This window comes from Micrasema longulum, unplaced genomic scaffold (assembly GCF_059751315.1).
Source record: "Micrasema longulum isolate JH-2025_06_02 unplaced genomic scaffold, ASM5975131v1 h1tg000280l, whole genome shotgun sequence".
Classification (NCBI taxonomy): Eukaryota; Metazoa; Arthropoda; class Insecta; order Trichoptera; family Brachycentridae; genus Micrasema; species Micrasema longulum.
The window spans coordinates 169,274-193,421 of record NW_028277484.1 but is presented as its reverse complement, the minus strand read 5'-3'; the positions used below and the strand labels follow the sequence as shown (position 1 = coordinate 193,421).

At 35.0% G+C, this 24,148-nt stretch overlaps 1 protein-coding gene across 3 annotated transcripts in view; it reads right to left on the bottom strand.

Annotated features, from left to right (window-relative positions):
• The window catches only part of Msp300 (Muscle-specific protein 300 kDa), a 170,428-nt gene that overhangs the window by 29,744 nt on the left and 116,536 nt on the right, over window positions 1-24,148 (bottom strand). For all 3 annotated transcript variants that reach the window (XM_088224344.1, XM_088224346.1, XM_088224345.1), the window contains 4 exons: window positions 12,020-12,199; window positions 2,853-11,933; window positions 2,586-2,761; window positions 2,085-2,211 (listed from right to left, as the gene is read on the bottom strand). In XM_088224344.1, coding sequence (XP_088080470.1) covers window positions 2,085-2,211; window positions 2,586-2,761; window positions 2,853-11,933; window positions 12,020-12,199 — 9,564 coding nt within the window. The remainder of the gene's footprint in view (window positions 1-2,084; window positions 2,212-2,585; window positions 2,762-2,852; window positions 11,934-12,019; window positions 12,200-24,148) is intronic.

The following is a 24,148-nucleotide window of genomic DNA, read 5'->3' as shown; positions in this document are numbered from 1 at the left end:
CTACTTTGAACGACTTCTTCTTTCCTTTCGAATCAACCAATGATAATGCTGTGATAGATTTCCGGTTTGCGGGAAGCCAATTCATTAATCAGCAGAACTCACCGAAAATAACTTCTTACGTCATACGCGGAGTAATTTCAAAATTACGAAACTTTAAAAAATCATGACGCTGATAATACACTATCTTCTCTTCAAAACCGCTGAAATAAATCCAATCTTCTAGTCCTGCTCACTCTTTGATGCCCCTGAACTACTGAGCTCAGTAAAATTAAATATCTCAACTAAAAACCTTAGACAATACTTACTTTTACATACTGATAACCATAAGAACTAACTATGGTTTTCATTGCCCTATGTCTAGAATTCTTAGGTCTGCCAACAAAAATACCAGCCTTGATTTCTATCTTCTTTCATACGATCTCCCACCAAGTCTGCTATATACTATTGTGTCTTTCTACTATCTTTTATAATAATTTTCTCTGTATATATATGTCCTTAAAAATGCCAATTGGGCGTATACATATATAAAAAATAAAAAAAATACACAATGTTTGGGAACGTACAGAATTCTGTTGGAAAAAAACATTAAGTTATCTGCACTCTGTCGGTAATGTTGCTATCGCATTAAGAGGTTATCTATATAAAACAGAAAATACATGTGCATGTTTGTTTGTGTGTCCATCACAGGTACTCCTCCGAAACGGTAAGTCATAGAGACGTGAAATTTGGACATAATAATTATTATTTTATTATTGTCATGCTAGACAAAATTTGTCGACAATGCTATTTTTGAGCCAATTATTTTTAATCTACCCCGGTATAGAACCAAGTTTTTAACGGTATTTCGTAAAGACGTGAAATTTGGACATGTCATGCTAGACAAAATTTGTCGACAATTCTATTTTGAGACATTTTTTTTTAATCTTCCCCGGTATAGAAGCCAAGTTTGTAACGGTATATCATAAATACGTGAAATTTGGACATGTCATGCTAGACAAAATTTGTCGACAATTCTATTTTTGAGCCAATTTAAAAAAAAAATCTTCCCCGGTATAGAAGCCAACTTTTTAACGGTATGTCGTAAAGACGTGAAATTTAGAATCATGTAAAATGCCATTTTCAGATCAAATGTGTTGTTTTCGAGCCAATTTTTCTAGGACTGCCGCAGTATTACTTACCTATATATTTAATTACAAATTCTAACTTTTAACGGTGAATCATAGAGATGTGAAATTTAAAGTGCTATTTCTAGATTAGCAACAATGTTTTTGAGCCAATATTGCCCGGTCTTCCTCGATGTGAAATTTAGAATCGACATTAAGCGTGCTATTTTTTAGACAAATTTTTCTCGGCCCTTTAAAAATTTATTTCAACTCGATCCTGAACAAAGCCGGGTATTTTTTTTGTAATATTATGACAATGAAAATAATGTTTAAAAATTAGTAATAATCCAATAAAGGAGTTTCCTTGATAATACACCTATTTTTTAAATGTTCATTTTATTTTAAATAAAAACAGAAAACACCTACCTACATATTATAGAACCGAACCAGTGTTGGTTAAAAATAGAATAAGCTAAGGCTGCCATTTTGTAAAACATGTCTATATATATATGAAGAAATACCATATAAACAATTTTATTTGATTCTCCACCTCTCCTTTATCGCAGCAAGTGTTCATTTTGTTTTTAATATTTTGAAAATCGTATTAAGCTCTCAAGGACGAAATCTATTTTCAAGATGAGTTTAGGACTGGATTTTCCTTGGCGGGAGGGATTTGAGTTAGAAACTTCTTTATGATTTTGCAAGTATTTGAGTTTGTTTTATGTAAACCAAATGTTTGTCATTGTTTTTTCTTATAATATTAATGTGCCGTGCATTATTTTTTAACGCTTTTTCTTATTTCGTAAAATATTTGTTGCGCTATGTTGTTTAAATTTATTATTCGTACTCAACTTTAAAGAAAGAGAAGACTTTGGTCTTATGTCCCAAAAATTGTAAATTAAATATGGAACTGTGAATAAATAAATAAAAGTGCTCGATCTATAAAAATAAATGCAAGAAATGTATAAGTGAGTCCCCTACCTTGACTTGATGGACAGCTTCTTCAGGCGGTAAGTCTTGTACGCTGCCTAACTGCTGCTCAGCCCACTGGCGAACAGCCTCGCTAGCCTCGCGATATTGCCGCCACAGACGCACAGCATCCTGGTATCTGAAAACGTATGTATCACAATAAAAAGCCCACTCATCAGGACAAATAAAACCTCCGAATTAATAAAAATAATATAGTGTGATGTCGTTGTTGATGGATGCAGGAAACCATGAAGGCCGAGAAAGAAATGGCATGACCAAAGCCAACAAATACTTGACGGTGGACATGTCATAAGATTTTTTGTTGTTGTTGATTTTAACTTTGTGTGATTTTTCTCAGGCCCTGGTGTTTTCTGGCTTATTTTGTCAATTGAAAAAAAAATCAACAGTGTGAGCTCTTGTGAGACAAAGCTCAATGCCAAGGTTTTTTAGTTTTTAATTTTATTTATTTAATAAAATAAATAATTTGTTTGAAAAACAAATTTCATAACTTACTTGTCACATAATTGTTTGAGATTGTTGCAAGTATCATTGTATGCAACAACTGCATCTGAAACGGCATTTTCAATCTTCTGGGTTACTTCTGGATCACACGACTTGGAGAGAGGCTTAGCAGCTGCTCTGAGTTCTTCAATTAATACTTCACGATCTCCCATATCTCCAGATAATCCCTTTGAAAATAATTATTATTTTTTATTAGTTTTACCACAGTAAAAGTCTTTTTTTTTCTTTTTTAAATATTTTTTAATCGAATTCACTTACCTCTAATCGTTCCGTGGCTTTGAGCAGCCGGTCATAGTCAACTTGTCCTTGGACAGTCAGTAATTCGATCATAAAGTCCGCTTCTTGCACCGATTGTTGTACCATTTCTAATTGCCTTTCAAAGCGCCTCCATAGCCCCAAGCGATTTCGAAGGAGGGCCAAAAGATTTCCGCAGCGAGACTCTAGTGCAGAATGAGTGTCCTGAAGTTGAGAAATTTCTCTTTCCACTTTGACTGGAGAAACAGATACTCTTAGTCGGACCGGTAATGTATGTAGCAATTGGCGGAGTGATAGTAGATCCTGCCATTGAGAAACGAGGTCTTCTCCTACAGTTTGACAATTTATAAGAGCTTGTTCGACGATATCACTACCCATCTTTTCATTTGCTTCGCATTCATCCAAAGTTTGTTGAGCTTTTTGATGGTTTTTCCTCATTTTTGAAAGGCCAATATGGATTGTAGCAAGTTTCTCTTTGAGCAATAATCCTCCTTCTAGCTCTTCAGATATAAATATTTCTAGGCGGTGTGCTTGTGATAAGAGTGCTCCAACTTTTTCTGATTCAAGAGCAGGAAGCGTCCCGAGGCGACCCAACTCATTTTGAATCATTTCAATACGACCACTGAGAATTTGTAATCTTTCAATATACAAATTTAATTCATCTTCACTTTTAATAATGCCCTGAAGTTCATTTAATGACAACTTAAGCTCTCGGAGTTCTTCTTCCAGGATGATTAACTTTTCATCAACCGGAGCATCTGGAGCTGATATGTTTTGAATTGCAGCTGTGTGCATGGCATCTATTTTAGCTGATATATTTCTCCATTTGTCTTCAATTTGTTGGAAGAATTTCCTCTGAACCATTTCGTCAGATATTGGGATTATTTCCATGGCGTGTTCAAATTGCACAGCAGCATTGTTTCGAATATTATTATGTACTTCATGTTGTGCTTTCAATTCCCAAAAATGTCTCATGTTACCAAGAGTTCCAGCTGGCGACGAAGACATGTGTGCTATTTCCTTTTCAGCTTTCTTCATCCATGTTTCCAAACGATCCGTCAACAGATCATATTCTGTCCAGTTTTCTCTGAAAGCGACTAATCTACGCATATGACCATTGACTTCCTCTTGTAATTCTAAGACAATTTCTAGTGGTTCATTGTACTTTCCATGCAAACTTGAACAACTTACTAGTTCTTGTAAACCATTAGCAATTCCAAGAAGGTGTAATAATTTTGCGTGATGATGTGAAATATCTAACAAAAGAGACTGATAGAGATTTATATACTGATCATAATCTTCAGATGTAACACTAGAAAGATCTGGCACCCTTTGGTGCGCTACTTGAAGCCATTGTTTTTCTTCTTTCATTCCTTGTTCGAGAACTGTCCACCTGGAGGCTGCTAACGCCATCTGCTGGGCTCGGCTTGCAGCCTTGTCGAGAATATTTGTTGCAGTATCGTGTAAGGAATGGTGTAAAGCAGAGTGTAATGCTCTTGTTTCGTTATCCAAATTTCCCTCCAAAGACTCTAAAATCGCTCTACAGTGACTGAGATTCACAAAGAATTTTCTATGTTTCTGCATTTCTTCCTGTAAATGTTCTAAATTAACTACGTTGATTCTACTTTCAACCAAAGCATCTGCAATAACTGTTATTTGTTCAAACTCTCTTAGGGTTTGTTCATATTCATCGGCTAAAGCTAAAAGTTGAAGAATTCGATCCCTTTCAGAATTAACTGAACTTTCAATTTGTTTTGTTAGATCGTGAGTTGTGTAAACAGTGTGAGGTACTTCTTTGCCAGGGAAGTCTCTGATTAAACCACGTGCAGTTTGTAATTGATGTGCTGTTTTCAACATATGACAGTGGTTAGTAGAATCAACTTGATCTAGTTTTTCCAACTTTGTTTTATTTGGAATGTCAGAAATCAACAATTGATCGAGTTCATTTTTAACACCTATTACAAGATCTTGCACATTTTTAGCACCATTCAAAAATTCTTGCCACCTACTGTTATCTAAATTTGCTTGATTTTCAGTTTCCTTTGTAATATTATGAACCACTTCTATTTGTTCTTGAAGCGAACTCAAACAATCGTTTATTTTACCTTTGTTGATTTCTGGATATTGGGTAATATCATTCATCGCTTCTTTAACTAATGAAACATTTCTATTTATTGTATCTAATTCCTCTTTTAATTTATTAAAATCAGCATTATTAACTGCATTCGGTTCTTCACTCATTTGTTGTCGTTTGCAACAGACAATGTATTCTATTTTTTCTAGCCATACAAGTATTGTTTCAACGGTTGTAATGATAGTTGTTTCAATAACAACTATATTTTGTTTTTGAATAGCATCCTTTAAAGTTGCTAAATTATTTGTCACTTCACAATTATACTGATCTTTCGATAATTGGGGAATATTTTCATTAAGCCTAGCAAGTACCAAAGGATTGGTAAAGTTTTTGTTCTTTCGATTTTGATGCATATTCTTTAACTTTTCTTCTATACTATTATTAGTTTTGTCCCAGTAAATTTGAGAATTTTTAGGTGAGAATCCAGCAGTTTCCGACGAGATAAATTTAGTGACATTGTTTTTATAGTCTTTTGTAGGTGCAACTGACATAGAGTAATTTTCATTTTCTATTAAAGATATTGAATCCGGAGCACTCTGGACCACTATTTGTTCTTGTTTTTTAGGAGTAGGTGTTATATTCAATTCAAGATTTCCTAAGAATACATAATCTTTAGGGAACTTCTCAGAGACTTTAACAGTATCAGAAGAATCACCTTTAGTGATTACAGGGTTAACTATTTCATTTGACTGTTTTTCTGGGGAAGGAGATTTTGATATTTTAGTCATATCTGAGTAAGATATTTTACAATCCTTCAGTGGTAAAAGTGTTTCCTTATTTGGTATAAAAGTCACATCAGTAATCTTTTCACTAGGAGAAACGGGTGTTTCAATATTTTGAGAAATACCCTCATCAGCAGATAAATCTTTATTACCATAAATAAAATCTTTAGAGGATGTTGAAGACACTGAAAATTCTGAAGAAATTGGATCTGAGAATGATTCTGGTGACATAGGACTGATGTTATCATCCATTCCAGAAATTGGTTTTCTCTTGTTTCGTTTCCTTTTTTTCACTCTTTTATTTTTATCCATAATAATATCATCATCCAACAGCATTTCCGTATTATCAAATTCAATATTTACATCCAGGGGTTGGTTGTTAGAATTGAACTGATTTTCAGATTCTTGAATGATGAATTCTTTGGAAATATTATCTCCCTTTTCGTTGGGTAATGTAATCTGAGCATGGAAATGTACTTCATAAGGTTCATCTTTAGATATTGAGCTTGAAGAAGGAGTATCATCACTTAAATCTTTAGTTGGAATAGGCGTTGTTTGAGTTGATAACTCAAATGTTTGAGTAATAACTTTAGGTTCCTGATTTTCAGGAGAAGTGATTCGACTTGTTTGAATAGATATTTCCGAAGTTGGTTTATTAAACTCAATTTCAACTTGGGTTGCTTCGTGGCATATTTCTGGCGATTCGGAAGGAGTTGTTTGCATAAACATATCTTCCTTTTCATGCTGGTCAATTGGCGAAGTTTGCTGAAGTTGATCATTTAATGAAATAACAGAAGTTTGAACCGCGTTTTCAGACACATTGATGGGTTCATCAGTGGAAAGATCATGAACAGGTGATGTTTGGGTGAGTTGTTCAGCAACTTCAGGGGGCTCCTTTTGAAGATTGATTTCTTGAGGTTCGTGTTGGACAGGGGAAGTTTGCGAGAATTTTTCTTCGGGTGTCACAATATCATACATAACTACCTGCGTAAAAGTTTCAACAATACTTTTATCTGGCAATGGTGTAGTTTGTTGACTGTGTTCAACGACAATGGTATCCTCTCTTGGAGACGTTTGCCCAGATACATCACTTTTTATTTCGTTGATTACAGGTGAAGTCTGCATAAACATTTCAACACTCTCAACTTTGTCCAATATTGCAGGTTGTATTATATCTGGAGATGTTTGAACTGAATGCTCTAAAGTCGTCAAAATACGTTCATCAGAAATAATAAGTGGTTGCACGTCAGCTTCAGAAATTTCATGCGTTTCTTGTATTATGGGAGAATCTTCAACAAAATCTTGATCTTGAATTTCCAATTTAATCGGCAATACTGGGCTCACTTCTGTGATTTTTTTGGACTTTTTCTTTTTCTTTCGCTGTTTATCGGTTGGTTCAATTACTAATTTTTGCTCTTCATTTTCATCACTGAATAAGGTATTATCATCTGAAAGTGATTTAGGATAATCTGTACATTCTTCTATAACATTTTTGACTTTTTGTCTTCGTTTACTTTTGTGTTTTGGTTTAAGGTCAATTTTAACTGCAGACTGCGTGTTATCATCTGCTGTAGTTAAATCATCAGGTTCGTATCCAGTTTCATGTATATTAGATTCGTTATCCCTAGGACTCAATGAATCGAGAATTTCAGTAAATGTTGGTTGGGGAGTATCTGGTGCTTCAGGTGATTCTGAGGGAATTGCGATGTCAATAGATTCAGCCAGAGTGGTTTCAATGGAAATAGGTTCATCAATCCCATCTCCATCCGGAGAGATAGCAGGCAAAGAAACTTCTGTCTGTTGTGGGATCATACACATTTCTTCAATATTTGCTTCATCATCTTTCAGTTTATGCTTTTTTCGTTTACGGTTACGCTTCGACCCAATTTCAATACCATCTCTAGGAGAAGATTCATCGTATTCGGATTTAGATTCAATACTAGAGGTGTGCTCAAGAGGAACAAGATTTTTAGGTGCTTCAACTTTAACTGTTTCGGTAATGTAAGGCAAGCCAACCGATACATCTTTAATAACAGACTGCAATTTTGGAACATTTTGTTCATTTGATACTTTGATAGATGCAGCATAATCCTGATTTCCATGTGCCAAAATAGGTGTTTCAGTTAGGCTCAAATCAAATTCAACCATCTGAATATTCTGTAATGGTAAATCATGTGATGGAATAGATTTTTCTGATAAAATGAATTTATGACTTGAACTATCAACAGGAATACGACCAGTTAATTGGTCAAAGCCTCGTTGAGATGATTGATATTCTATAGTGGAAGCAGGATTATCTGGAATAGCACCTCTGGAAATACTAGGAATTTCACAAGATTCAACTTCTAAATTTGTAGAATCTGGGTATGTAATGATGGGTTCTTTTTTACTAGTTTCATATTTTACAGTGGTAATTACTATATTCTGCATTTGTCCCATTTTGTCACCAGATTTTTTACGTTCAGCGACAGATTTTTCGATTGGTTGTTCATGGTATGTAACTAATGGGTCTTCAGTCTTATCTTTGGCAATGGATGAAATTTCAAAAGCTTCAGTTTGTAGATTCTCCTGGACAGGAGACGTAACAGTTGGTGTATTACTGCTTGTTTCATATTTAACAGTAGTTAAAAGTATGTTTTGTATTTTTCCTCCATTGTCGGTAGATTGCATTATATCAGGGCCAGTTAGTTGCATCGGTAGTTTTACAATATCAGTCTCTTTTTCATCTAGTTTTAAAATCTGTGAGGACATTATATCAGGTTTTACATCAGTGGCGTAATTTTCTACCATTGGTTCTAGAGGTTCTACAGATTTTATAATCTCTTTTTCAGATACATCATAAATTATATTTGGTTCCGTTATAATTTTTGACATAGTAATAGAAGTGGGCAGTTCTTCAATAACAGTGTGATCACTTACTAAAACTACTTGGATATCTGAATTGTCTTTACCAGATGGGGTGTCTGAAATTGAGTCACAAACATCTTGAACAGTAAAATCCTCTTTGATTTGTGTAGTTTTTTCAGGACCAATTTCCGAAACCAAAAGAGTTTCAATATTCGGAATCTGAGATATTGGTTCAAGATTTTCACCGGGTAATAAGTTTTTAGGAATACGTGTTTGAGTCTCATTTTCAACTCCAGAGAGAGTTTCTGGAATAACAGTATTTTTCAACTCAGTTTCATCAATTTCTGGGAGAACGAAAATTGTTTTCTGTACAGACATATTAACATGAGTTGTTAATCCGGGTACATCCTGCATAGTAAGTTTTTCGGGTGAACTGATTAATTGAAGATTCGGTTCAGGTTGTACAGGCTCTATAACAGATGATATAGATGTAATAATATTAGATAGATCAGTTGTCTTAGGGGTTTGGTCAGTTGAAAGACTATCTGTAGGTTTATGAACATTCAATCTTTCTGCAAGTAAAAATGAATTTATATCTACTGGAGGAGTAAGAGAGAATATTGTTCTATCTGGTGAAATTTGAGAGCGAAGATCATGATCAGCAGGGAACATTATTTCATTCTCATTGTTTTCGGTAAGGTCAACAAATGGTGCTGTTTTGTTATCAGCACCAGCAACATTTTCATCGGGATTTTGAACTAAATTAATCCGAGTAGTTGGATGCTCATTTTTAATCAATTCAGCATTCTCTAATTTCAGAGATGCATTTTCAGTGCCTTTCTCAACTTCAGGAGAGTTGGCTATTTCTGATTTTGTTACAGACACTTTATTGATATTTTGTAAATCTGGAGAAGGTGATTTTGTAATTTCTCTGTATTCCACAGAATGTTCTTGCGTTAGTAGTGGTTTTTTTGATGAGACAGAATCCTGAATGTCTTTAACAAATGATATTAATGTTCGATCAGTTGGAAGACTCTGATGGACATTTGATTTTTCTGCTAATAAGAATGATTGTACATCTTCTAAAGGCATTGTTATTTGGGGAGTTGAAACAATTTGTTCATTTGAAGGCATGATATTTTTCTCCGTTGATTTTTTATCCAACGAAGTGACTGGAGTAGACGGAGTTTGAGCAATGTATTCAATTACATTCTCAATAGGTTTTTGTTTTGTTGCTGAAGTAGATTCAACAATGTTTGTTGGGACATTAAATTGCTCAGAACATTCCACTTTCGGCAAGCTTTTATGCACATTTAATCTCTCTTCTTCAAGGAATAGGTTGATATTGGTAAGAGGAGATCTATTCAAGATTTGAGATGGATGTGTATTCTCTTGAATAATAGTTACAGCACTTAGAACAGGAGAAGAACTCAGATTTTCAGTTTCGCCTTTGGTAAAATCTTCAGTTTGTAGTGCATCGGATCTTAAATTGTCATCATCTACAGTTACTTCACTGATTGTTACATTTCCATAATTTTCAGAATAATTTATTGGTTTAGGTGAACTATCTACTTGCTCAAAATTTACAGTATCATCTTTGCCAGATGATTGTGGGTGCATTTTATACAATGGTTGCTCAATATTTCTGATCCTCGGGTCACCGGGGTCGTTAGGGTGAAATTGTTCATTACTTACAACTTGTCCGTCAACAGTTCTGGTGACGTTTATTGAAACTCTTGGAATATCTTCTTGCGTAACGTCAATTTCTTCAGGTTCTTCAATAATTTCTTCGGTAACATGTTCTTTTCCATCGATGATCACAATTCGTTTAATAACTCTTCTCGTTCTTCTGATGATTCTTCTAGTAACTTGCTGTACTATGGCCCTAACACTAGATGAAGAAGTACGAACGTCTGCACCATCTTGGGAATTATCTAATATGAAACCTGATGGTTGGATTTCGCTATATTGCAAGCCCTTCGAAAGCATTTCTTCTGGAGTAGTTCCTTCCTGGAAAGTTACCATACATTCTGGTTTAGATGTAAACTCTTGGATATGAACTTCTCCACCAGGAGTACCGGATATTATTTGTCCACCATAATTGTGTGTACGAGTTGTTTGTTGATTACCAGTAGGGTCAGTTATAACTGTCGAAGATTGTCGTCCTTGTAAAGTTACTTGAGAAAATGATTCTGATGGAATGTCCGATCCAATTGTAGTTATCGTAGACTTATTTTGAATTTGCTGCTGATGTACCATTTGTTGACGAGCAATTAGAGTCTTCCTTATCTTCCGTACAATTATACGCTTTGTGCCATCAGCATCTACTATAACTTCTGTAGTTGTCTCATCGGGTTCAACCATAATTGTTTCAAATGACTGTGGATTGGTATGAGTAATATTAAGTAAGGAATTTTTTAGATCTTCTCCCTCATTTTCTTTATAATTGGCTTCTACAAGTAAACCATCATCAATATTTGATTCTTGTATGAAAGGTTTGCTCGCAATTTCGATAGTTTCGTGTCCTGCAGTTGTTGTTTGCGTAATTTTAAGATTCTCAGGATTGTAAGTACTCGATACCAAAGGATAGAGATCTGTCTGAACTTGGAAATCAATCGGTGGCTGACAAGTAATTTCAACATCTTTTTTGTCAGGTTCTGGAGACATCAAGCTCTGCCCGGTTTGAACGTGTACATCATTAGGTGGTGCGCAGGTAACAGCTACATCTTTGACACGTGGTTCTGGGGAACTTAAGCTTTTTCCTGTTTGAACATGAACATCATTCGGAGGTACACATGAAACTTGAGCATCCTTTACCTTCGGTTCTGGAGAACGCAAGCTGTGTCCGGTCTGGGTCTCCATTGTTATGAATTCTCGCGATATATTAGATTTAACAGGCTCAATATTGACAACTTTTACGGGTGTTTCTTCTTCCGGCATAGGACTCGAATCGAGCGTGTTATCTGTTAGAGAATCCAATCGATCCGCTTCAACAGTTTCAGGTTGAACTCGTTCAACTTTTTGTAAAGTATCCTTCAATTCATTAATCTTGGTAGTGAATATACCATCAGTGTCTCTCAGGACAACTAATGTCGTTTGCAGTTGGTCGAGTAATGTTTTCACCAATGTTTCAGTTCCCGATTGGTCTTGAAGGGGTTCGCAAAATTCGATCAGGTTTTCTAATTTAACGATTCGTGTTTTCAATTCAGTTTTGCTTTCTTCATACTGGTTGATGATATTTTTTATTTTATCGAACGATTGATCTGGAATTTCTTGTTGAAGAATCAGATTTATATCGGCTAACCACTTCTCGACTTCTGATAACAATTTTTGGTATTGGAGCAGATCTCGAGTCCGATTTTCCCTATCCTTTTGGGCACTCTGCAAATAATAAAAGTAGATATTAGAAATAAAGGCAGTTGTTAATAGCGTTTGTGTGGTGCTGACAGGTGGATGGGTTCGGGTACCTGTAGCGCCTTGGCTCCCTTTTCGGCCTGTCCCTCGAGGCTGGTGACACGGGCACCGATGGCCGCAAGCTGCGCGGCTAGTTCTGCAGCATCACTACCATCCTGCTGGGGTAGGGCTGCCGCAGCTCGCTCTAACCCCTGGACGGTGACGCGATGCGCGCGGAGTTCCCCTAGCGCCGCCTATACAGCAACAAGCGTACATCGTTAAAAGATCAACCGAATTGAAAGTAAAGATATTTATTAGCGCATTATTCTGACACTCCAGAACGTGCATACGGGCAAGAGAAGAGTTAGATGGCTATATCCATAAAAAAATTATAGTGCTATTTCATCATCATCGTCATCATTCCCGTTACTGTACCTAACGGTGCATAGGGCACTGCATTTGTAAATCAAATGCAGCGTATTTTAATTATCTGTTACATGAAGGTAAGGTGATCAGTCCTACGCATCAAGTGCCATTCCAAGAACAATGGAATATTGCGATTGAAATAATGTTAAAATCAATATTTCAAGTCCGGCCTGCCAGGAATCAAACCCAGCACCTCCAGAATGGTAGGCAAACACGCCAACCACTATATAAGGAGGCGGACTAATCTCCACTCGATTTCTTTTGTCAGGATGTTTACTTGAGAGTAATCTTCGAGTAAAAAACGCTCGTCCAGGGTTCTGGTTCTATTTCTCTCACAGAACTGTATTCTTCGTCCGCTTGGACACAGAAAAAGTAATTATAGTCAATTTTTACAAATCCATATGAAGAATATATTGTAAAATTATCTACCATAAGCATAATTCAAATAAATATGTAAAAGAAAAAATACAGAATATTTCAATACCTAAATAAATAGAACAATTTCACAACATATCAATTGAATTTTGAAATGCTAGTTATTAAGACGAAAAGCGGTATGACTTTTCTTTACACAAACGTATTCCCCTTTTTTCTCCCTGGATTATGGCACTAGAGCAGTGATTTTGCACACAATATATACATTGTTTTTTATTGGAGCTAGAACCATCCAAAACCCTATCTTCGGACGAACGGTGATAAACAAATATGATAAATAATTTTGAAAAACGGAAAAGGTACCGACCGGCATAGAACATTTTATTTTGATATTCTTTCTTAAAAAAAACAACCGAATCGGTTCTGTTTTCGGGTGCGGAAAACGGGACAGCGAAACGTCGATTTTAGTTAGGCAAAATCAGCCCGATATAATGGTCTTTTTCGCACAGTATCGCGGAGGCATTTACGAGAGAGCGACAGAAAAACGATGTTAAAATACCTATTCATCGGAATTCCCAGACGCCACGCATCCTATTAATAAATCTACTACGTGCCAGCCACCATTATTTGTGGTAGTTTTCGTTATGTCGTTATGGAACACGAACACCGCGGTGTCGATATTTATTATTTATTGGCTTAAAGTAGTTTTAAAATTTTATTTCGTTTTGTTTGGAGGTTTTTGGCAATAATGAACTCTTTTAACCAATGGTGTAAAATCAATAGATTAAAACTAAATATTTAAAAATGCAAAATAATGTCATTTCATAGAACAAAACAACCGATTTACTTCGAGTACCTAATAGAAAACTCCAAAATTGATGTAGTTTAGTCCATCAGAGATTTAGGAGTTGTTCTGGACTATAAACTGACATACAACGAGCATATAGACATCGCTCGCTTCGAAGTAGCGTAGAAGGTTAGATTAGAGAGAGGTAACTATTCATATGCTGATATAGAGTCAATGTTAAATATTTCTAGTCTACAAAAACGTAGAACTCCATATATGACTCCATATATATGTTCGGGATACTAAATGGTATAATCGATGTGCCATCATTACTGGGACAGGTAAAATACCATATTCCGACTCGCAGGTTGAGAAACAATGAAGTACTGTTCATCGATCAGCATAGAACAAACTATGGCCTTAATTCTCCAATGACCCGTCTTTGTCGTATTGTTAACTCAAGACACTATCTGGACTTTTTTGGTTTAAGTCTACAACGATTTAAACGAGCACTAAATAAATAGTCCATGTCTTGATGTCCCTTACGTTTGTCAATGCTTCTTTCTTATTTTTAAATGATTTTAACTATTCTTATATTGTAATATTAATACCCTATGAATTATATAAATGGACAATGTCCGAAAATAAATAAATAAAATTAAAAAAACAATGATTATGAGTCCAACAAGGAAAGACATTTTCAGTTACAATAATAAAGTCGAAGTGGTTGATGAATACATATATCTAAGACACGAAGTCAAACTTGGTAAAGATAACTTGAAAGCGGAGTTGCCAAGAAGAAAAGGGCAACGTAGGGATTCCTTCGGCAAGCTTAAGTATATTTTTGAAAATAAACAAGTCCTGGTATGCTTAAAAAGACAAGTCTATGAATTGAGTGTATTGCCGGTGACGATATACGGCCTAGAAACCATGTCTGCGACACAGAAAAGTAGCCAGAAACTAAAATACACGCAACGATCCATGGAAAGACAGATGTTCGGTGTATGGCTAAGAGACGGAATATGAAATGAAGAAAAAAGGCGCCAAACCGGAGTCGTAGATATGGAGTGCAGTATCGTGCAGTAAAATTAAAATAGGAGTGGGCAGGACAGTCGGCAAGGCATAATGATGGCAAGTGGACACTCAGAATAATCAAGTGGAGACAAACAAAATAAGTGTTGGAAGGCCACAAAAAAAATGGGTCTATGGCATTGCCAGTAAAACATGGATGATAAAAGCGGGTGATAGGAAGGAATGGAGACGTTCGGAGGAGGCATTTATCCAGCAGCGGAGAACAAGGCCGAAGAAGAACAAGTTTTAAAAGAACAAAGAACGATTATTTATACAAATATGTGCAATAATGAAGAATGCTGAATAAATTAAAATTTGTAAAGATATGGCACACATAAACTGCAAAAAGATGAAATGACTGCATAAACAGTTTCCCAAAAGAAAACAAATTAAAAACCGGCATCCTCGCTAAACACGCTAAAAATAAATGTTCTCCTTGAACATACTCGTACACGCCTGATCTAGACAATGATGGATTTACCATTTTTTGCCGCATGGGTCAAATAGCCTTGAGAGCGAAGTTGCTCGGGTCTATTTTGGTGCCTGAGGTCACGGGTTCATGTCTCATTCAAAACATCGTTCACTTTACGTCGTGGGTTTCAACAAAATCTTAAAATGCGCACATACAAAAAAATATTACGTAATACTATATTACTTAGTCAAATTAACTGGTAGAAAAAGAAGTTTAAAAATGATTGAAGAGTGTTTTTAGGCGTTGCCTAGTGCGTGAAATAATTCAGCCAGATAAATCTCACCCGCATTAATCAAGGTTTCAGCTCTTTTACTTCACAAAAGTCAGCAGACGGAAGAGTCGATGAAATGCGGATGAAACATAGCCAGAATGGTAAATGTTACAGTGTGTAAAGTGGCCACTTAAACCAGCCAGTGACAGGTCTCTCTATTACAATAAATTACAAAATAATTGAACACTACTAAATTATTTTTTTAAAATTAATCGTCGGAGTACAGTTAAATAAAATAAAAAATCTTTGTTTAAATAAAATAACATAATTACACAGCTACGGTAGTTTTGAATTGCGTACATATTGCCCAGTGTATTCTTTATCCGCCCGGACACATAGTGTATAAATACACATTTCCAATTTATATTTCACGTCAATCATGTCGAAAATTGACCCGAGACCTCTTGCGTGGTGGGCAAACACGCTGACCATTAGACCAATTACAAACTAGAATCCAGGACGAGCGTTTTTAACTCGATAGCTTCTCTCAGGTAAAATCATGACAAAGAAAATCGAGCGGAGATAATTCTACATTGTTGTGTAGTGGTTAGCGCGTTCGCCTGAGGTCCTGGGTTCGATTCCCGGCAGAGTAGACATACAATATGTGAGTTAACAGAATTATCTTCGACTGTCTATAAAGAAAAAGCGATATTTGTGTACGAAAATGAGTATATTTGCATGAACATTTAAAGTATCTTCGTCGGTAACCTGTGGTTGAACATGTTTATAAGAAAAAAAAATATGCATATTCTGCTTTTCATACAGAAAAGTTAATTTTACGTTGTAGATAAAATTTCAAATAAATAAATGTTCACTTCCCATTGTAATCAGGGCCCTAGACTGGCACCCTGAAGCGTAATGCCGATCACCTTACCTTTTACGTGACAAAAATAATATACATAGAAACGTTACAATTGGAGTGGCAATGCAGTGCCCTATGCACCATAAGGTGCAGAAAAAGAAATTACGTTTTTTTTATTTCACATTTTTATTACCTACTGACTCTAAAATCATCGCTAATAATATGTTATTTTTCTGAAATCAGTAGGTATAATTCAAAAAATCTTTTTTTCTACGTTCTTTAGGTACAAAACATTCATGTTAGTTGAAAATATCAAAATAGGTTAGTAAAAAATAGACAAAAGGCTATGAAAAAGTTTGACTATTTCGTCGCGATCGTAGAACAACGACGGATATGCGAAAACTAAATATATCTATATATACTAACGAAGTATCAAAGGGTGGTATACTTTTCTACTTATCGATTTATAGGGACTGACCGAAACAAGATTTTTAGTCAAAACCGAAACCGAATTTCGGCTGCAGTTCTAGTTTCGGCCGAAACCGAAACGTTAAAAGTTGCTTCAATACGCCCAAAATCAGGCGTTTTCATTGTTAAACCTCACGAGTTCATTGAAATAAGTGTAAATAATATACACAATAAAATAAAGGCATAAATTGAATGGTTAGTTGTTCTGTTATACATGTAACTTATATGGAACAGTTTTTCGATGCACGAACTTTAACTTAACCATATAAAGGAATTGCAAAAATACAAATATAAAAGATCTTAGAACTCGCTAGAACGAGCTACGAGAACACCCGAGTGCAGCCGAACGCAACCCGATACATCCCGATTGTAGGTTTCGGCTGAGCCAATTTTTGGCCGAAACTTGTTTTATTGGGCAAGACTGGCCGAAACCGGAACCGAAGCTCGGTAACTATCAATTTGTTCATCATGATCATCATTCTTGTTCTGAACCTAATGGTGCATAGGGCACACCAATCTCAGGGTATCTTGATCATTGTTACATGAAGGTAAGATGATCAGTCTTACGCTTCAGGTACCGGTCCATGGACTCTGAATTTTTCTGGTGTGAAAACACCCTTTTAAATAAATATTTGACATCAACCGTGTCGGGAATCGAACCCGAGACCTCTTGCATGGTAGGCAAATGCGCTGACCATTACACTACGAGGCCGACTGAAATTAACTTGTTACACAGTGTCAAAAGAAAATTTTAACCGCTCTCATGTAAAGTTGAAGAAAAACATATGCGTCGTTGTTCTACGATCATGGCGCTCAAACATGAAAGAAAAAAAAACGATTTGCGCACATTATCTCACGCTGAAAAACTCTTATTATTAACTACGCAAGAATGTCACAAGTCATTTGATACGACACTTAAGTGCACATAAAAATGCACCGAAACGTAAACAAACGTATTGTTATAATATAAATATACACACCGCCAAAATAACTCTCACAATGTACACAGTACACAGTACACAGAGATAACGCGCGGCGTTATCGTGATCATTCCATCACATTTCCAGTAGTAAACAATGAACGCCGGTTTTCACGAACGCTCACTGATAAAGCGGATGTTTACAGGTGAATAAAATAATGATCATAGATCGGCTCGGGTATAAATAAGGACCGGCGTGGTCTGCGAATGGACCAATACTAATACCTAATACTAAACTAACCTGTCCGGTTCGCGGGTCGCGGGTCGCGGTTCGCACACCTCCCGAAGCGAGGATGATCTAAGCCCCTAACTGGCTCTAAGACGAAGTTACGTATCTCGATACTATTCCCGATGATGATCTACAGCTGTGAATTTTGAAATGATCACATTATGAGCTTCTCGTTAGCCAAGTGCAAACGCAACCATCCGGAGAAGTCTGTAAAAATACATTGATCGATCGCCGCGTTTGGCAGCCAGAAGCTTAATAATATATATTATTACATTGTGCCTCCCGTGTTTATTATTATTCCGAATAATATTATCCATTTCTAAAAATCAACTTATTATGTCACTGAGTCACGTAGTTCCGAAAAAATATTCGAATTTGTCTGGCAAAAATATTCGAGTGAGATCATAATAATATTTCGGACGAATAAAAAAATATGAGTTTGAAAAATTGCGTAGCAAATAAAGCGGATAACTTTGAAAATTACATAATAACAACGCTGTCTAGGCATCAATCAATTTGAAATTTAGCGCAACAAAGAGGGAAAACATTTTTGAAGAGAAAATATGGAAGTCTAGGCGTTTACAGGGCTTATGACCTGTCACTGGCTGGTTTGAGTGGCCACTTTACTCGCTGGGTAACATTCATTATTCTGCCTATGTATGGACATCTATATATATGTATATTTATTTTATATTTGTTTATTTTTCAATACATATATTATTAACATAGAAATATAATTACAAAAATATACTTTTAAAAAATACATCATAAAATTAAGCTATAACATGAATTGGAAAAAATGCCCACAAAGACTACAGCGTTTGAGCGTGGGCCATAATTAGTTTATTCCTCCAATTCTTCCATCTGTTGATCTATGTGAAGTTAAAGAGCTGAAACCTATATATTTTAATATAGATGTTCAAACATAGGCAGAATGGTGAATGTTACGCAGTGTGTTAAGTGGACACTTAAACCACCCAATGACAGGTCATAAGCTCTACCTAGACTTCCATAATCATCTCCGTTGTACTATATTAATGCGAGTATTATTAACTCCCAAGGGGGTTCTACCCAGTTCTCGTGTACAAACATTTGTTTACACTCAAAATATTGTTCAATTATTTATTTATTTTATTAGCTATTGAGAATAATACTGCGGCGTTCTTCTCCATATTTAAACCGATACATTTGAAATAAGTTTGTGGTAAATCGCTAAATCTCGCTAAAATCGTAGAGATGCGTTAGTATTCCCCTAAGAGAAAAAACATGTGGTTAATAAAACTACATTTGCAACTCAAAACAGCCAAATTTCAAATTACGACGGTGTACTTCGGGGAGTGCGACATATCCAGACTAGTTAATTAATATTCTTTAAACTTTGTACTTCACTCTAATCCCATATTGTGTCACTCATACGTTAACAGCGTTTGGATACATTTTTACAGATACAATTAAATATTGACATTTACAAACAAATATACAGCCAATTTGATTATAACAAATTACAACAGGGATGGAGAATACCTTAAATAAGGGAATATGGAAGTCAAGGCTTATGACCTATCATTGGCTGGTTTAAGTTGCCTAGTATGTGAAATAATTCAGTCAGATGAATCTCTTCACAACAATAAAGGTTTCAGCTCTTTAACTTCACTAAAATCAACAGATGGAAGAATTGAAGAAATATGGATGTTAAAACATAGGCAAAATGGTGAATGTTACACAGTGTGTAAAGTGGCCACTTAAACCAGCCAATGACAGGTCATAAGCCCTGTAAATGCCTTGACTTCCATATTCCCTTATTTAAGGTATTCTCCATCCCTGTTGTAATTTGTTAATCTTAATGACCCCCGAGGAGGTGAAATCCAGTCTTTTGTCTATGAACATTTGGACAAACTCAAATATTGTAATTTGATTATAATTTCAGAACGTTAATTATACGCAAAAGCAGATGTCCTGAACGGCATGAAAAACCAAGCAATAAAGTGTTTTTTTAACAGGAACAAACTTGTATTACTTGTATATTCCTACCTATATCAAATAGTATGTACAGTGCGTACACAAATGTTGTGTCATTTTTATTTCGAGAGGCTGACGGAATGAAATGCAAATGACAAAATAATCGACAACTTTTAACGTATCATGTTCACACTGCTGCCCATTGACATAAACGAGTTTTTAATTATTACAAGTGTCCGTATTAGTTTTTTTATAATTGTATATAAATATTGGCCTCGTGGTGTAATGGGCAGCACATTTGCCTATCATGCAAGAGGTCTCGGGTTCGATTCCCGACACGGTTAATGCGAAATATTTATTTAAAAGGGTGTTTTTACACTTATTCTTATTCTTATAGTATTATTATATAACTTTTGATTATCTGTCATACGTATTATTATATAACTTTTGATTCCATTTTCGACATGTATTATAAATTTTTATTATTTTTATTTTTCTATTATTATTTTGTATATTTTTCTATTATTATTTTGTGTATTGTTTTGATTATTTTGATTACCTGTATATTGTTTTAATATGTAAATAAATATTTTTGATTTATATATCGAAGAGTCCCGACTTAACACGGAAGTCGGGACATAAAAAACATATAATTGTGTCTATGTAAAATTGTGTATTTTGTGCATTAAAAAAAAAAATAGTCCTTAAAATATAGCTTGATTAAATTGACAGCTGCCAAACAAATGTGAGTAGTGATGGGAAAGTACTGATCACTGACCATGCACCCATCAAATCGATTTAATCGGTTTTTCCATGCAAACATGAAACTCTGTTTCGGAAAATCGATATAAAAACGCAAAAGCAAACCTATTATAGTGCGTTTAAGACAATTATTCACCAAAAATATGATATTTTATACATTCTTTCATGAACAACATCAAATAAATTATTAATTTATTCGATCAATTTACATTGATCAATTTGTCCCATCTCTAACATTTTTGCAAAATGATGTAACCTTGTAAGAACTTCATTAATAATTAGATTTATTTTATTTTTTTTAGTTTTAAAGCTGATTTTATATAATTATGTTGATTTAAATGTCAAGCATTGTATTAAAAAAATAAATTAACACGCCAAATACGAATGATTTTTCGTGTGTCAATATAAATCACTCTTTAGACGTTACTACAAAGTTATGCACTGCGACTTGTGAAGATCTATTGTGACGTGTTTCCGTGAATAGTTTTCACCCTCCAAGCCCAGGTCTATAAAGAGCCTGGCTACTGTGTGGAAGGCGAGAGTTTACATTTTGCTAAACCTCCCCCTCTAAGCCCAGATCCGTAAGGTATCAGGCTATTAGGTAGGGGGCGAGCTCTTTAACATCCTCAGGCTTAACCAGTGGTCCCCCGAGGATGAGGCTCCTTTTATGATGTAAAGCATCACATTCACAAAGAATGTGTATAGGTGTTTCCTCATCTGCACAGCAGTAACCTACATCTAGAAGTTCCGGAAAGGTTCATTCTAGCGCGGCGTTTGTTCAATCTGCAGTGCCCTGGGCGGGCTCTAGTGATAACCCTCACTTGATGAGGCTGAACTTTATTAGGTCAAAAGCAAAACTTTGCGAGTACTCTTTTATCTGTTTTTACACTAGAATATTTCATAGTCCCTAGACTGGTACCCGAAACGTAAGACAGATCACTTTAACATCATGTGACCAAAAATTATAAAGATACGCTGCGATTAGTGTATCAATGTAGTGCCCTATGCACCATTAGGTACCGAAAGGGAATGATGATGATATAAATATAGGTATTTATGTCCGTGCCAACATGAGATCAAGAATACCGCAAAATACTTTGCTCCGACATAATTATAAAAATGAAAAAAAAAAGAAGTATTAAATCAAAAACAGGCATTTCAGTTCTTTAAATTTCGTATATACGTAGTTTCAATATATGTATTTGAAAAACAACTAACTAGGTAAATCTCAGATTAATAATTCGCTAGAGAAGCTCTTTAGCTCTCTATTGCAAAAAAAAGCGTTCCAAAAATGTTGGTTTGATTTTTAATTTCACAGCGTGTAACGGGCAGTTTCGGTTTGCACTCGCAATTCTCGACCTGAGTACCTACGGCACGTTGTATCGCTGTAAACTGTAGCTAACTTCGCGGTTGATAATCATAGAATAGTTTATGTCCGTACGGGTGACTCTATTAGCCAGTAGCGTATTATTACTCTAACAGTTAAATGCATACAAAAGCTTATTGAAATTGGGACACTTGCCTACTAGTTTTATTTTTTTTAATACACTTGTATTTTTTTATTTAAAAAAAAGCTTATTTAAAAATTAAATTAAAAAATTAATTTATTTGAAAAAAGATTCCTGTTTTAAATGAAACATTCATTTGAATGTAATCACATTGTGACGTCGATCAATCACGTTAAAAAAATAATTGTAATAATTTAAATGCCCGAGTTCTATTTTCTAAAATAATGGATTTTTCAAATCATCATCATAATTTCCGTATCGGTGGCGGATAAGGCACTGTATTAATACATAGACGAAGTAAAGATGATCAGTCTTAAACTTAGATCCCAGTCGGAGCACTAGGAGACTATAAATATGGCAAGAAAAATATCGTTATTATTACATTGCGAAGTGAAGCTATGTGTGTTACCTAAAATAATAAATAAAGATGCCGCCCTATCGCGTAGCGGTCGTTTTTGCCCCTCGATAACAAAGCCAGTATTGATTTACAAAAAGCTTTACCCGCCACGAATAGTACAGCCTATAACGATAAAAACAGCTGAGAGTAAACAGAACGCTAGGTATCTATATCGATTGGCGGTCAGGGTTACTAGACCAAGGTCAAATCACGACTTTCAGTTACAACTTACCAACAAAGATATCAATAGATAAACGAGGAAAATTTCAAATTCAAACTGATGCTAAAACAAACTGTTTTATACACAGATGGAAAAAAACAAAGAATCTCCCATCAAGGCCGCTTTAATTTTAAAAATTACTAAACACTAAAATCAATACTTTGAATCATTGTTGTTTTTACAGGATTTATGTCAAATAGTAAAACAACTTAACTTTTTATACATTTTTTTATATGTAATTTTTCGTCTGCTTTAGGAGTAGAACTTAAAGTGTTTTTTTGTTTTGTTTTATTGGATCTCGTGTATTTTAAAAACGTAATGGACGTAAAAACATGTTTATTAATCAATAACGTAAAAAAATATTTGAAAAAATTACAGATGGAGGAATTGAAGAAATATGGATGTTAAAAAATAGGCAAAATGGTGAATGTTACACAGTGTGTAAAGTGGCCACTTAAACCAGCCAATGACAGGTTATAAGCCCTGCAAATGCCTAGACTTCTATATTCCCTTATCTTAAATGTTTTTCATCCCTGTTGTAGTTTGTTGCTATTAATGACTCCCTAGGGAGTAAAATCCAGTCTTTTGTCTACAAACATTTGGACAAATTTGTAAAAAAATATAATGTAGGCAATCGAAACTATATCTATAAATGTCCTATTCTATAACTTTCGAATGTCTTATTATAACTGTATAAAAAAAATGGTATCATCTCGATTTTTAATTAAAAAGGGTATCCAAAAAGTTCCTTTTTATGCACTGCAACAGGCCAGGGGGGCCAATTTTCGTGGTGAATTACAGCACGAGACACGTAAGCTGGAGGAAAATCACATTTTTATTTTTTGTGTTTTTACCGGGAATCGAACCCGGAACCTTCGGTGCGTGAGTCAAGCCTCTTGACCACTAGACCACAAAAAACATCATTTATTTTTGTAGCCATTGTACGATAGGTATTTGGTACTAGACTTATCGAGATTCGTTATCGGGAAAATTGCGGTTGTAAAAATCGACTATTTATACACTATTTTGCATATCAGCATTGCTAATTGCTTCATTCTAAAATATATAATAAAACTAACTCGCAAAAGTAAATTTAATAACAATTAATGCTAAAACAGCTGTTAATAACGGTCGATTCCGTTACAAAATTGTTTAACTTTTATAAATAAATTTAACGGTTCTATGAAGGCTCGCTACTCACTATCAATTAATACAGAAATTGACTGTGTCCATTCAAATAATTTGATTACAATATTTATTACGCGAGTGGTATTTATAAAAGTGAGGTAAGCGATGACGTCAGGTTCATACCAGACAGTGATGTAATGGTTAAAGAATATTATAGGAATGCCAAGAGATTATAAACATAAAAATAAGTTAAAATTACCATTACCGCATTGTGTGTGACGTGTTATGAAAGCACATTATTTTAATGGATTTATTCTAGTATTGAAATATAAATTTTCCAGATGAATAC